The sequence below is a fragment of the Aegilops tauschii genome, chromosome 6 (assembly GCF_002575655.3).
Source record: "Aegilops tauschii subsp. strangulata cultivar AL8/78 chromosome 6, Aet v6.0, whole genome shotgun sequence".
NCBI classification, from domain to species: Eukaryota; Viridiplantae; Streptophyta; class Magnoliopsida; order Poales; family Poaceae; genus Aegilops; species Aegilops tauschii.
Window position 1 is genome coordinate 325,460,488 of NC_053040.3, and position 15,850 is coordinate 325,476,337.

General features: G+C 47.2%; 1 protein-coding gene across 1 annotated transcript; it reads left to right on the forward strand.

Annotated features, from left to right (window-relative positions):
- The first annotated feature begins 641 nt into the window (after positions 1 to 641).
- On the forward strand, positions 642 to 2,127 carry LOC109773178 (phosphoenolpyruvate carboxylase kinase 1). Its single transcript, XM_020331877.4, has 2 exons — positions 642 to 1,568; positions 1,687 to 2,127. Exons 1-2 carry the CDS (start codon positions 752 to 754, stop codon positions 1,740 to 1,742), a joined length of 873 nt encoding a protein of 290 aa, XP_020187466.1. The 5' UTR covers positions 642 to 751; the 3' UTR covers positions 1,743 to 2,127.
- The last annotated feature ends 13,723 nt before the right edge of the window (positions 2,128 to 15,850 follow it).

The window sequence follows — 15,850 nt, forward strand, 5'->3', positions numbered from 1 at the left end:
TATTGCACGCACCCCAGTGCACACTCTACGAACTTGAGTTCCATCCCTGCCCCCAGTTCATAAGGAATATTCGTTCTCTTATTTTTCCAGAAAACCCCACAGTAGAAGCTGAAAATAAAATGAGCAGCATCCTGTATTTTTTTTTGTCCTTGGCTTATAACTTTAGGTTTCTTTATTTTGCTTTTCAAAAGGAAGATGTCCTAGTAACTCAATTTTCTTAACGACTATCCACTGCATCTTTTAGCTCAGTGCACTAAAATAATTTTATCGATTTTTTCCTTTCCTAGGTTGATGTTGGTAAAAATTAAAACGTACTATCTCTGTTTATTTTTATAAGACGTTTTAGACTTTCAGACACTGTTCAAAACAATACAAATCAAACTGTCTGAATGTCTTATAAAAACAAACGGAGGGAGTATTTAACTTTACAACTGGTCTCATTATGTTTTACTATAAATATGCTTTCACTGATTCATTGTTGCTTATATGCTCCACACCTAATTCTCCCTTTTCGGAATGTTTGTCTTGAGGAAAAGATTTATTGCATCCTAAAAGAAATTCTTGTTTTTTTTAGCCCGAACGCCCTGCTGACCTGGTAGAGGGTAAAAACGGGAAGAGGAGCAAATGCGGTGTCCCGGACAGGCAGGATCCGAATATTCCGCTCGCCCGTAGGTTGGCCCGTGTCGTTAAATAGGCCACCCCCTCCGTCCAATGGGGCTAACCCGAAATTCACAGGAAAAATCACTGAACTATGAGTGCAGACCTAAACCGAGACTACGAGATTGGCGAGGAGATCGGGCGCGGGCGGTTCGGCGTCGTCCACCGCTGCACGTCGCGCTCCACCGGCGAGGCCTTCGCCGTCAAGTCCGTGGACCGCTCCAACCTCGCCGACGACCTCGACCGGGAGCTGGCGGAGATCGAGCCCAAGCTGGCCCAGCTCGCCGGCGCGGGGAACCCGGGCGTCGTGCAGGTGCACGCCGTCTACGAGGACGACACGTGGACCCACATGGTCATGGACCTCTGCTCCGGCCCGGACCTGCTCGACTGGGTCCGCCTCCGCCGCGGCGCGCCCGTGCCGGAGCCCGTCGCCGCGGACATCATCGCGCAGCTCGCCCAGGCGCTCGCGCTCTGCCACCGTCGCGGGGTGGCCCACCGCGACGTGAAGCCTGACAACGTCGTCCTGGACGTCGACGACGACGGTGAAAACAGCTCCCCGCGCGCGCGGCTCGCGGACTTCGGGTCGGCCGCGTGGATCGGCGCCGACGGCGGCCGCGCCGAGGGCCTCGTGGGCACCCCACACTACGTCGCGCCCGAGGTTGTTTCCGGCGGCCACTACGGCGAGAAGGCGGACGTGTGGAGCGCGGGCGTGGTGATGTACGTGCTGCTCTCCGGCGGAGCGCTCCCCTTCGGCGGCGAGACGGCGAAGGACGTGCTCTCGGCCGTGATGCGGGGCAGCGTTAGGTTCCCCCCGAGGCTGTTCTCCGGCGTGTCTCCGGCCGCCAAGGACCTCATGAGGCGGATGATGTGCCGCGACGAGTGGCGACGCTTCTCCGCCGAGCAAGTTCTCCGTAAGCACGCGCTAATCCCTACCACATCTTTGTCTTTGAACCGGAAAAATCATGTCCTCCCCAGTTTTCATCCGAGATTAGATCCAGGAATTAACATTTGGTCGTGTTTGTAATGCAGGCCACCCGTGGATCGTGAGCGGCGGAGGAGCCCGGGCGATGGAGCAGCCAACCTGAACAGCCACCGGATCCGAGACACGCCAGAGCAGATCGAGGCAGATTTAGACCATGCCGCCCGTGGGACCCCGGCTCCGCAGAGAAGTAGAAATAGTCGGCGATCGAGACGCACCGGCCGACGCTGTCAATACGGTTTTTGTACACAAGGCCGCGCAGATACATACGGTAGTACGTATCGCGCTACGGCAGTAGATCGAGTGAATCTTAGAAGAAGAGCAGTAGCAGCTCCTCTTGGACCTGTTTTTGTCCAGCTTTATCCTTTGTTGTGTGCGATGCTGCATGTCATGATGGATGATGCAGCAGGAGTTTTTGTATATATTCTAGCGTGCGTACGTCTTGTACAAACTAATGGAGTTGGAATAATATAAGATGATCTATAAGCCTAGCTTGTGCTTTGCTTCCCTTTTAATTCAAGCTTGCAATGTGCCTCTCGGCCGTCCCCCGCCGTATCGAGGATATTCTAACAGCTTTAGGTAACACTCCACTCGCTAAGTCTCAAGTTGCAACGAAATCTTCAGTCAGCTGTCATACAAGTTTCTCCTTATTCAAATAGGAGTAATAAACAAGGAGAAACAATCGAAGAGCTGCTAAGACAGCCCTGGTTATGTACTCCCTCCTTTCGTAAATATACAAGTCTTTCTAGAGATTTTAACGTGTGAGTATGACATGGCTCGGGGAGGACACATGATGTACTAGGGTAGGAGCAGAGAAAGACCATGGAAATTGTATAACCCGCTCCTCTGCAGCCTCAAACTCTTTGGATCAAGCTCGAGTGTCTATTTCCCAAGCAACAATAAACTCAAAAGGAGCAGTACAACTGCAACTCTCTCTTGTATCCAGACCAGACCTTCGACGGCCCGGCGAAAATGACCTGACATCCGACTGATGAGAAACCATCCTTTGCCCTGCCTTTTCTTCCGTTCCACGACTCTCCCTCTCGCTGCAAGTACGCGCTGTACGTACGAGTGGTACAACGTCAGGAGTGGGGTATGCCGACCTGTCACGCATCTGGGAGCCTCGCTGCCTCCGCCGGACGATGAGCATATTCGCCGGCTTATTCCCACCCCGGCCCTGCCGCGTACTCGGACAGCTGTCGCAGCCCGCGGTTTCTTCGCCGTGATGCTACCTTCGTCCGCAAGCGAACCGGAATCCAGTGGAGGTGGATGTGGAGCCGGCCGGGCGGCAGCGAAGCGCACGCGGTACGGCCGAACGTGGCCGGGTCGTACGGGCCGGGCCCAACGTGGGCGCCTCCGCCTCGCACGCCTTGACTTTGCTATAAGCGGTTGGGGGAGTAACGTGATAGGCTCTCCGCCTTATTCGATCTCTCCCCTCCTCTCTCCGATGGCCTTGGCGTGTAGAGCGGGGATTCATTTGGCGCTTCCTCTATCGGGTTTCCGTTTGTTAGTACTATGAGCGACCTTCTAGAATGCGTGTCCAATAATTTAGGTAGGTCAGTGCTATGCGCTCATAGGAATGAAGAGATGACCGGACCAACTTGATTGACCGGCAGCGGGCATGGGACCGGACCAACTCGTTCGGCCCCAGCAGCGGCTGGCGCTATTTCGGACCATCGCCCGACCCTTTTTAGGCTCTGGGGCCGATCTAGGCCCCTGTCACGTCGCCAGGGGTCGGCCACAAGACGTTTAAATTCAAACTTCACGTTTCTCGCTACCAAAAAAGTCACAAGTCCGGCGATCAGCGTCACAAGTCCGGCATCACCATGCCACAGTTCGACGATCAAATGACATAAAAGTTCGATGTTCAAAAGGAAGGATGCGTAGGCAATTCATCAAACGGAGGTGCCGTCCAGCGGCGCGTCCAGTTGCGTCGGACTTGCGGGAATCAGCGTGCGCGGGCTGGTCGGCGTCGGCGAGGCTTCTGTGCTTGACGTCGCTCGGGCTTGGCGGTGTCGGCTTTCTAGGAACCAGGGTATCCGGACTTGCCTGCCTGTGGCCCACGGCACTCCATCCGCGGCCTGGTACGGCCACCTTCAGCATCGACAACGCAAGACCCTCGTGAGGGGGCCAAGCCTCGCGAGGCGGACGACGCCAAGACCTCCAGAGGGAGTGGCCTCACTAGGCTGGCTCCTGAGGAGCGGAGATTCCTATGCAGGCGCCCACCTCGTGAGGTTAAGGTGACGCAAGCCATGACAACCAAGGCCAGGCGGGCGCCAGCGGGCGCAGTATAGCAGGTTTCCTCTTCGGTGCAAAGGAGGCAAGCACAGTCGCAGAGTCCCGAGGAATCAGCCAAAGGTTTCCATTTCCGTGCTACAAGACCAAGAAATGGCAGGACGGAGGTCATCGCCGAGCCCACCATGACGTCACGACCAGAAGCTTTGCAGCGAAGACCACCTTTCGTCAGGATAAGATGTACTATTTGTCTATCTTCAAAATTGGCCGTTGTGGGATCTCTCCCCGCCTTCATTTTGGGGAAGAGGACCAAGGCCACTATAAATATAGGTTAGTCACCACCATAGATGGGGATCGAGCCATCCGAACCCTCACCAGCCCATACCAACACAAGAACAGGCCTCCTGAGGTTGTTCTTCCTTTGTACTAGTTCATCCTCAGCCCACCTCGAAGCTAATCCACCACAAAGCAGAAGTAGGGTCTTACACTGTGATGACCCACAAGTATAGGGGATCGCAACAGTTTTCGAGGGTAGAGTATTCAACCCAAATTTATAGATTCGACACAAGGGGAGCCAAAAAATATTTGAAGGTATTACCAGCTGTGTTGTCAATTCAACCACACCTGTAGATTAATTATCTGCAGCAAAGTGATCAGTAACAAAGTAATATGATAGTTTTGATAATAGTGACAGCAGTAACAGTGATAGCAGTAGTAGTAACTTAGCAAGAACAATATAAGATAAATTCGTAGGCATTAGATCGGTAATTTGTTGGATGATATTCATCATGAGACAGTTATAATCTAGGGCGATACGGCACTAGCTCCAGTTCGTCAATATAATGTAGGCATTTATTCCGTAAATAGTCATATGTGCTTATGGAAATAACTTGCATGACATCTTTTGTCCTACCCTCCCGTGGCAGCGGGGTCCTATTGGATACTAAGGGATATTAAGGCCTCCTTTTAATAGAGAACCGGAACAAAGCATTAACACATAGTGAATACATGAACTCCTCAAACTACGGTCATCACCGGGAGTGGTCCCGACTATTGTCACTGCGGGGTTGCCGGATCATAACACGTAGTAGGTGACTATAACTTGCAAGATCGGATCTAGATCATGAATATAATGGTGATAACATAAACGGTTCATATCCAAATTCATGGCACCCGGGCCCAAAGTGACAAGCATTAAGCATGGCAAAGTCATAGCAACATCAATCTTAGAACATAGTGGATACTAGGGCTCAAGCCCTAACAAAACTAACTCGATTACATGATGAATCTCATCCAACTCCTCACCGACCAGCGAGCCTACGAAGGAATTACTCATTTCTGGTGGGGAGCATCATGGAATTGGCGATGGAGAAGGGTTGGTGATGACGAAGAACGAAAATCCCCTCTCCGGAGCCCCAAACGGACTCCAGATCTGGCCTCCCGATGAAGAACAGGAGGTGACGGCGGCTCCGTCTCGTGGATCGCGATAATTCTTTCTCCCTGATTTTTTTCTGAAAAAGAAGGATTTTATGGCGTCGGTTTCAAGGTCTGCGGGGCCACCAGGTGGGGACAACCCACCTGGGCGCGCCAGGAGGGGGCGCGCCCTGGTGGGTTGTGCCCACCCAGGTGCCCCCCTCCGGTGGATCTTTGCTCCAGAAATTCTTATTTATTGTATAAAAAATCCTCACAAAGTTTCGTTCCATTCCAAGAACTTTTATTTCTGCACAAAAACAACACAATGGTAGTTCTGCTGAAAATAGCGTCAGTTCGGGGTTAGTTTCATTCAAATCATGCAAATTAGAGTCCAAAACAGGAGGAAAAGTGTTAGGAAAAGTAGATACGTCGGAAACGTATCAACTCCCCCAAGCTTAAACATTTGCTTCTCCTCAAGCAATTCAGTTGATAAACTGAAAGTGAAAAAGAAAAACTTTTATGAACTCTTTTGCTCTTGTTTGCATAAATAAGCTTAAACAGCACCCAGGTTTTCAGCCAACATTATAACTAACCATGCCGACAATAACTTTTAAAGATTATATTAACTCATATCAATGACATAATCAGCTAGCGAGCAATAATAAGATATCTCAGACAACAACATGTTGTCAAACAACCATGATATAATATGATAATAGTGGTATCTCGCTAGCCCTTTCTGAGACCGTAAAACATAAATGCAGAGCACCTCCAAAGTTCATGCAGCGACTAAACATTGTAATTCATGGTAGAAAAGATCCAGTCATGATGCACCCAACATTAGCTACACACAATGCATAAGCATGACAGCAGTGCTCTCAGGTTCTGGCGCTTATTTTAGAAGGTGATGACACAACATAAAAGTAAATAGATAGTACCTTTGTAGAGGGAGGCAGTGATCTGCAGAGGTGCCAGAGCTTAAGTTTTTAAAACAGAGGTAAATGATATTTTGAGACATGCACCCTTCTCGTTTACTTCACGACCATCAGTTATCAACATCTTCCATGCTAAGCACGCTAGTGGCAGTTCCCAAGCGATTAAAGTAAAGGCTTTGACTCCATTGGGAGTTTTTGTTTGATTATTTGTAAGCTTTTTCTGTTTGCAATTTGGGACTGGGCATCCCTATTACCGCCCTTTTCTCGTGTGATGGCGAGTGAATAAACACTCTACCTGAGAATAACCCGCTTAGCATGGAAGATACCGACCACCTCCTGTCATTCCATGAACGATCCAGGCACACAAAAAAGATATTTATTAGAAGTTTTTAGAGGTGGCACATGCAAATTTACTTAGGACGGCAGGGTAATACCGTATATAGGTAGGTATGGTGGACTCATCTGGAATAACTTGGGTTCATGGTTTTTGATGTACAACAGAATTCTCACTTAGTATAGGCGAAGGCTAGCAAATAGATTGAGAAGCGGCCAGCTAGAGAGCAACAACGGTCATGAACATGCATTATGCATAAGTAACATTAGACACCAGCATGAGTAGGATATGAACACCATGAACATAAATATCATAGAGGCTATGTTGGTTTTGATTCAACTACATGCATGAACATGTGCCAAGTCAAGCTACTCGAACATTCAGAGGAGGATACCATATCATCATACTACATCACAATCATTTTAACGCAATGTTGATATCCAAGAAAAATCATTATCCACTCCTAACTACTTATGCATGGCATGAGAATCTATAATCTCTAATTGTCATTGCAAACATGTTTAATTATAATGGGCTGAATCATGGATACTAGGTTAAACATATTTACACAAACAGAACAAGTCGAGTTCATACCCGTTTCTCTCCGCCGCGGCCAATTCATCGAATATCATCATTATTACCTTTCACTTGCAAGAGTGCCATGGACTAAGCTGGAATCTGCAAACATTTTATTCAAAAGGAGAAGACAAGGTAAAATGGGCTCTTTATTAGATCAACAGTTATTCATATGAGAGCCACTCAACATTTTCATCGTGGTCTTCTCCTCGGTGCAACTCGAATAAAAAGAAAAGAAGTTCAGAGAAACACACTGATTTTTTTTGGAGTTTTTGGTTTTCCTGAACAAGCAAATAAAAGGGAAAAGCAAAAACGAGAAAAACTATTTACACGGGAAAGCTCCCAACAAGCAAAAGAAGAAAAAGGAAATCTTTTTGGGTTTTTTTAAGTACTACAACTAAGCATGCATAAAATGTAAACTAACTACAACTATTTTTTTTGTTTTTATAAAGTTTTTCAAACACACAAGAAGAAAGCGAGAAAATTAATCTGAGCATGGATGATACAATGAAAAAGTGTGAATACGGACAAATGAAAATAAGTGAGCATGAATGTAATGTCGGTGAGAAACCCGTACTCCCCCAAGCTTAGGATTTTGGCCTAACTTAGTAAAAAGTTAGTAGCCTGGATGGTAGTTGGGGTACTAAGGAGCAGGCATCCACTCATCCCACTGCTAGGGGTCTTCCTCTGCTACAGCCTGGTTGTTCTGGTAGGCGATGATGTCCGCAGACATAATCCTATATCTGCCCCTAGCAACAGGATCAAACAAAGCAGGAGCAGGCAATGGAATAATATCACGAGTCCTCACACTAAAAACTAGGTTATATGGAATAGGGATGCCAGGAGAGTTGTTATCAGTGAAATGGTGGTGATCCATGGCTGCGTGATCTAGGTAAACTTTGGTAAGAGGGTGATCATGAAGGCGTATCTCAATATTGAAGTGAGCCGCCAAACGAGTAGCGAAAATCCCACCATGTATTTTACCCTTGGACTTATTAATGTGGAGGCGACGAGCCACAATAGCTCCCAAGTTATAAGTGTTGTCACCCTCTAGTGCACGACGTAAAATAGCAAGGTCTGGTGAACTGAGTGCACCCACCTTCTCTCTAGCAAGCAAGCATTTTGCAATGAAAAGAGCAAAGTAATGAACAACAGGAAAATGCAAGCCAGTGGTAGTGATAGCTGACACCCATCTCTCATCTCCCACTGTCAAGGTGCGATAAAAGGCCTCAAACTCTGTCGGCCTAGTCTCGGCTAAGCTCCCGTTAGAAGGGATCATGCATATGTTACAAAATTCAGTAAGTGGTATCTGACGGGTTTCAACATATAAGTTAAACTGCACCTTAGGAGGATTATTCCTAGAAAGGAAATTAAAACTTTGAACAAAGATGTTTGTGAGGAGATGATACTGTTCACATTCATCTGCAATGAAGTCGGTGAGGCCAGCATTGGCAGCATATTGTGTGAACTCCTGAAGGATTCCAGCCTCTTCCATGAACTGGGTATGCGGCCATTCGCACGGCCGTACCTCTGCCAACCTCCGAGGATGGAGATCACTGTCAGACGACTCCCCAATAACACCCTTGGAGTTCTTCTTAGAAGCAAACTTCCTAAAGATATTCATCCTTTTCCTATGAACATTCTGAAATTTTAGGTCATAAATTTTTCTCAACAAAACTTCACAAAATTGATAGCAACTACTCATAGGGATACATAGAGGCCATAGCAAGCATTCAAACTACTTAGAACTCTAAGAATTCAACATGCAAGCTCATCTACAGCAGCACCAAGAGTAGCTAATTATTCAAAATATAAACCACTAAAACAAAAACTAATTGGACAAACGGTGGAGTCACATACCAAGCAACAATCCCCCGAAATAGTTTCGGAAACGGAGCTTCGAGCAAAGAGATAGAAATCCGCGGGTTTGAGAGCAAGAACACAGGAGAGAGAGCAATGGAGAATTTTTTCTGGAGGTAAGTGATGATGTGGTGTAAAGAGATAAATGAGGGGGCCCACGTGGGGACCACAACCCACCAGGGCGCGCATGGGGGTCCTGGCGCGCCCAGGTGGGTTGCGCCCACCTGGTGCACCTCCCTCTGATATTATTTGCACCAGAAATTCTTAAATATTCAAAAAAAAATCGTATTAAATTTTTAGAGCATTCTGAGAACTTTTATTTTTGGGTCATTTTTTATTGCACGGGAAATTCAGAAAACAGACAAAACATGGCATTTTATTTTATTTAACTAATAAAAACAGAAAACAAAAAGTAGGGACATAAGGTAGTGCTTACTAAATTCATCAATTGCATACCGCTAAAAAATGATCTATTAATAAGGTTGATCAAGTCTTATTTACAACCACTTTCGATTAGCATGAAACCGAAGAACTATCGTAAATCACTAAGTTACCTCAACGGGGATATGAATGTCCCAAACAATAAGCATTTCATATTTCTTTTGGACAGTAGGTAGAGGTATTTGAAAACTTCCAATAGTGATTGTCGGAGATTTTTCAATACATTAATACCATTCACTTGGAATTGTTTCTTCGGAAAGTGCACTCTATGCTCATTACCATTGATATGAAAAGTGACCTTGCTTTTATTGCAACCAATAACATCCCCTGCAGTGTTCAAGAAGGGTCTACCAAGGATAATTGACATGTTGTTGTCCTCGGGCATCTCAAGTATAACAAAGTTAGTCAAAATAGTAACATTAGCAACAACAACGGGCACATCCTCACAGATACCGATAGGTATGGCAGTTGATTTGTCAGCCATTTGCAAAGATATTTCAGTAGGTGTGAGTTTATTCAAGTCAAGTCATTTATATAAAGAGAAAGGCATGACACTAACACCAGCTCCTAAATCACACAAAGCAGTTTTGACATAATTGTTTTTGATAGAGCAAGGTATAATTGGTATTCCCAGATCTCCAAGTTTTTTAGGTACTCCATCTTTAGAAGTATAATTAGCAAGCATAGTGGAGATTTTAGCTTCCGATATCTTTCTCTTATTGGTGATGATGTCTTTCATGTAGTTTGCATAAGGAGGCATTTTCAAGATATCAGTCAAGCGAGTACGCAAAAAGACTGGCCTCAGCATTTTAGCAAAGCGTTCAAATTCTTCGTCATCTTTCTTTTTAGTTGACTTGGGTGGAAAAGGCATAGGTTTTTGAACCCACAGTTCTCTTTCTTTACCATGTTTTCTAGCCACAAAGTCACTTTTATCATACTTTTTATTCTTAGGTTGTGGGTTATCAAGATCAACAGGTGGTTCTATCTCAACATCATTGTCTGGTTCTTTATTATTTGTTTGAGCATCTTCATGAACCTCATCATTATCTTTTTAATTATCAGAAAGTGAGTGTTCATTACCAGACTGAGTTTCAGCATCAGAGATAGAAGTTCCATTATCATTATCAGGAGGTTTTTCTATTTCAGGTTCACTAGAAGCATGCAAAGTCATATCATTTTTCTTCTTCTTTTTTCTTTCTAGAAGGACTAGGTGCATCAGTGTTAACTCTTTGTGAATCTTTTTCTATTCTTTTTGGGTGTCCCTCGGGATAAAGTGGTTCCTGAGTCATTTTACCTCCTCTAGTTGCAACTCTAACAGCAAAGTCATGTATATTACTCATTTCATTTCATCAAGCAATTCTCTTTGAGATTTAGCAACTTGTTCTAACTGAGTTTGAACCATAGAAGCATACTTTCCAACACCTCTAACATCATTTGAGATTCTAAATAACAAGTCACTCAAGCGAGCAAGCATATCAGAATTATATTTCAGTTGTTTCATAACATTTGCATTGAAGTGATCTTGTTTTCTAATGTAGTTTTCAAACTCATAAAGGCATTCACTAGGGTGCATATTGTGAGGATTGTCATTATCATTGAACTTCATTAGAGAATTTACCTCTACCACCTTAGGCAGTGGTGGTGTATTAAGCCCATGTATTTCTTCAATATGAGGTAATTTTTAACATCCTCAGCTTTAATACCTTTTTCCTTCATAGATTTGTTTGCCTCTTGCATATCTTCAGGACTGAGATATAATATACCCCTCTTCTTTGGAGTGGGCTTAGGCGGTGGTTTAGGAAGAGTCCAATCATCATAATTTTTCAATATGTTATTCAATAATTCTTCGGCTTGTCCAACAGTTCGTTCCCTGAAAACACAACCAGCACAACTGTCTAGGAAATCCCTAGAAGCATCGGTTAGTCTATTATAGAAGATATCAAGTATTTCATTTTTCTTAAGAGGGTGATCAGGCAAAGAATTAAGTAGCTGGCAAAGCCTCCCCCAAGCTTGTGGGAGACTCTCTTCTTTAGTTTGCACAAAGTTAAATATTTCCTGTAAGGCAGCTTGTTTCTTATGAGCAGGAAAATATTTTTTAGAGAAGTAATAGATCATATCCTGTGGACTACGGACATAACCGGAAGCAAGAGTATTGTACCAAGCTTTAGCATCACCCTTTAATGAGAAAGGAAATAATTTGAGAATAAAGTAATAGCGAGTTTTCTCATCATGAGTAAAAAGGGTGGCTATGTCATTCAACTTAGTAAGATGAGCCACAACTATTTCAGTTTCATAACCATGCAAAGGATCAGATTCAACCAAAGTAATTAACTTTGGGTCGGCAGAGAATTCATAATCCTTATCATCAATAAATATCGGTGAAGTAGCAAACTTAGGATCATATTTCATTCTAGTATTCAGAGATTTTTCTTTATACTTGCATAATAATTTCTCTAGATCATCTCTATCCTTACAACCAAGAATATCTCTAGTTGTTTCCTCATTCATAACATAACCTTCCGGTACCTTAGGCAATTCATATCTAGGAAGGCTAGTTCTAGCAGGTGTTTCAGGAGTTTCAGTTTCAAGCTCATCATCAGATCCAACAACATCATGTTGTATTACTCTAGCAATTTGTTCATCAAGAAATTCACCAAGTGGCACATCATCATTATCAAGCAAGGTACTAGCATCATCATAAGTATTATCCATAGCAGAAGTAGCATCATCAATAACTTGCGACATATCAGAATTGATAGCATGTGGTGGTGTTGCAAGTTTACTTATAACAGAAGGTGAATCTAAAGCAGAACTGGATGGCAGTTCCTTACCTCCCCTCGTCTTAGAGGGATAAATCTTAGTCTTAGCATCCTTCAGATTCTTCATAGTGATAAATTGATAATAATCCCAAGTGACTCAACAAATATAGTTATGCACCCTGGCAACGGCGCCAGAAAAAGGTCTTGATAACCCACAAGTATAGGGGATCACAATAGTTTTCGAGGGTAGAGTATTCAATCCAAATTTATAGATTTGACACAAGGGGAGCCAAAGAATATTTAAAGGTATTAGCAGCTGAGTTGTCAATTCAGCCACACCTGGAGATTAATTATCTGCAGCAAAGTGATCAGTAACAAAGTAATATGATAGTTTTGATAATAGTGACAACAGTAACAATAACGGCAACAGTGATAGCAGTAGTAGTAGTAACTTAGCAAGAACAATATAAGATAAATTCGTAGGCATTGGATCGGTAATTTGCTGGATGATATTCATCATGAGACAGTTATAACCTAGGGCGATACGACACTAGCTCCAGTTCGTCAATATATGTAGGCATGTATTCCATAAATAGTCATACGTGCTTATGGAAATAACTTGCATGACATCTTTTGTCCTACCCTCCCGTGGCAGCGGGGTCCTATTGGATACTAAGGGATATTAAGGCCTCCTTTTAATAGAGAACCGGAACAAAGCATTAACACATAGTGAATACATGAACTCCTCAAACTACGGTCATCACCGGGAGTGGTCCCGACTATTGTCACTCCGAGGTTGCCGGATCATAACACATAGTAGGTGACTATAACTTGCAAGATCGAATCTAGAACATGGATATAATGGTGATAACATAAACGGTTCAGATCTGAATACATGGCACCCGGGCCCAAAGTGACAAGCATTAAGCATGGCAAATTCATAGCAACATCAATCTTAGAACACAGTGGATACTAGGGATCAAGCCCTAACAAAACTAACTCGATTACACGATGAATGTCATCCAACTCCTCACTGACCAGCGAGCCTACGAAGGAATTACTCACTCCCGGTGGGGAGCATCATGGAATTGGCGATGGAGAAGGGTTGGTGATGACGAAGAACGAAGATCCCCCTCTCCGGAGCCCCAAACGGACTCCAGATCTGGCCTCCCGATGAAGAACAGGAGGTGACGGCGGCTCCGTCTCATGGATCGCAATAATTCTTTCTCCCTTATTTTTTCTAGAAAAATAGGATTTTATAGCGTCGGTTTCAGGGTCTGCGGGGTCACCAAGTGGGGACAACCCACCTGGGCGCGCCAGGAGGGGGGGCGCCCTGGTGGGTTGTGCCCACCCAAGTGCCCCCCTCCAGTGGATCTTGGCTCCAGAAATTCTTATTTATTGTATAAAAAATCCTCGCAAAGTTTCGTTCCATTCCGAGAACTTTTATTTCTGCACAAAAACAACACCATGGTAGTTCTGCTGAAAACAGCGTTAGTCCGGGGTTAGTTTCATTCAAGTCATGCAAATTAGAGTCCAAAACAAGAGGAAAAGCCTTAGGAAAAGTAGATACGTTGGAGACATATCACACCGCAAGGTGGCCCGAACCTGGGTAAACAGTCGTGTCTCTTTTGTTTCCCGTTCATTGAGCTAGGCCGTGAGAGCAACGAGTTGGTAGGCTGGGGAGATTGAGTTCTTCGCACGCACCCCACAGTTCAAATCTTTCTTGGGTCTGCGGAGCCCTGAATCTGACATTTGGCGCGTCGGGTAGGGGTGCGTCGAAGTTTCACCTCCTCGTCTGCTGTACCTCATCGTCACTGTCCGGTTCCCATGGCGAGCGTCGCTCCACTGGCCGGGCCACCGGGCGCGTCCGGAAGCGCCACGGGTCACCGGGCTTTCTCCCCCACCCTACGGCAAGTGCGATGGCCGCCAAAGTTCAGGCCGGAGTTGCCACCTCGATTCAACGGCACGGCGGATTTGGTGGGGTTTCTCCATGCGTATCCAGAGGCTGTCTGGGCAGCCGACGGCAATGACAAGGTCATAGCGAATTGGCTCCCTATGGCCCTTACGGGAGAGCCGTGTGCCTGGCTTCTGGTCTTGCCGGAGTCTTCGGTGGCCTCCTGGGAAGAGCTGTGCGGCCTCTTCATCGCACGCTTTGCGGTGCCGGCGCCCCATGCCGTCGCGGCCATCCTCGGCGGGTCGCAGGCGCCAGCCTCGGACCGCCACGTCAAGCAATTCTTCTGCCAGGTGGGCGCCACCCACGCGCAGTGGGGAGCTCCTCCGGGCTGGGTGGCGCCTAAGGCCGACCTCACCTTCGACTCAAGGGACCACCCCGCGACCACGATCGGCGCCGACGCGCTCCCAATGCTCTGCACCCCCACCATCTGCAACATAGCAGTCACCAGGACCCTCATCAACGGTGGCGCTGGCCTCAACGTCCTCTCCGTGGAGGCGTTCGGCCTGCTTCTTGTGCCCTATGGCCGGCTCCTCCCCACCAAGCCTTTCTCTAGGGTCGTTGATGGCTCCATCTGCCCTCTAGGGCAGATCCGCCTCCCCGTCACCTTTGGCACACGCGATAACTACCACACCGAGCTCATCGACTTCAACATCGCCCGCATCTGCCTCCCATACAACGCCATTCTCGGGTACCCGGCCCTGGCCAAGTTCATGGCGGCAACCCATCCTCGCTACAACCTCATGAAGATGCCGGGAAGCAGCGGTGTCCTCGCCGTGGCGGGGGATACCAAGGATGCGCTCTCGGCCCTCAAGCTCGCCTTCAGGGCCACGGCGGCTGCGTGACCTAGCAGTGAGGGGGGCTCCAAAGGGCCCGGGGGCTGCGCCAGCAAAGAAGAAGCAATTGTTCTCTCAAGACAGGGCCGAGATGAAGCAGGTGTCGGTCGACGAAGAGCGGGATCGGGCTCTACCTTCACCATAGGCGCCAACCTCCCTCCAGACCAGGAAGAGGCGCTGGTCAGCTTCCTCCACGCGAACACAGACGTGTTTGCATGGGAGGCGGCGGACCTGGTCGGGGTTCCGCGTGGGGTAATTGAGCATCCCCTGATGGGGCCACTACTGGAATCAGCAGATTTGCCGTCTGCCCACTCTTTGCCGCAGCGAATGGCAAAGGTAAGCTTTGCCATAAGCCAACAGAAAGCGGACGGCAAAGAGGCAGCGGACGGCAAAGGCTGGCTTTGCCGTGGGCCAACTCTTTGCCGTCAGCTAGCGGACGGCAAAGAGGGGGTTTGGCCCACTTGTTGTCAACCCCTAACGGGGCCCCTCTTTGCCGTCCGCTAGCTTCAAAATTGACTTAACGGCCGCGCCCCCGCCGTCGCCCTCTCTCTCTGTCTCCTCTCCTCTTTCTTCCTCCCTCGTGCCACCCCGCGCCGTCCCCGCCACACCCTCCCCGCGCCGTAGCAGCTGCACCCTCCCCGTGCCGTCGCTGCCCCCTCCCGGCACCTCCCTGCCCCCCTCCCGAGCCTCCCCGCCGTAGCCGCGGGTCGACCGCCCCCCGAGGAGCGCCGCCCGTTGCCGCCCCCTCCCCGCCCTGTCGCCACCCCGCCTCGCCGCCGCCGCCCCCTCCCCGACCCATCGCCGCCCCCCACGGTGAGCCCCTGCCACCCCATGTCCTTTTTTTCTGTTTTTTTCTATTTAGTTTAGGTTTTTT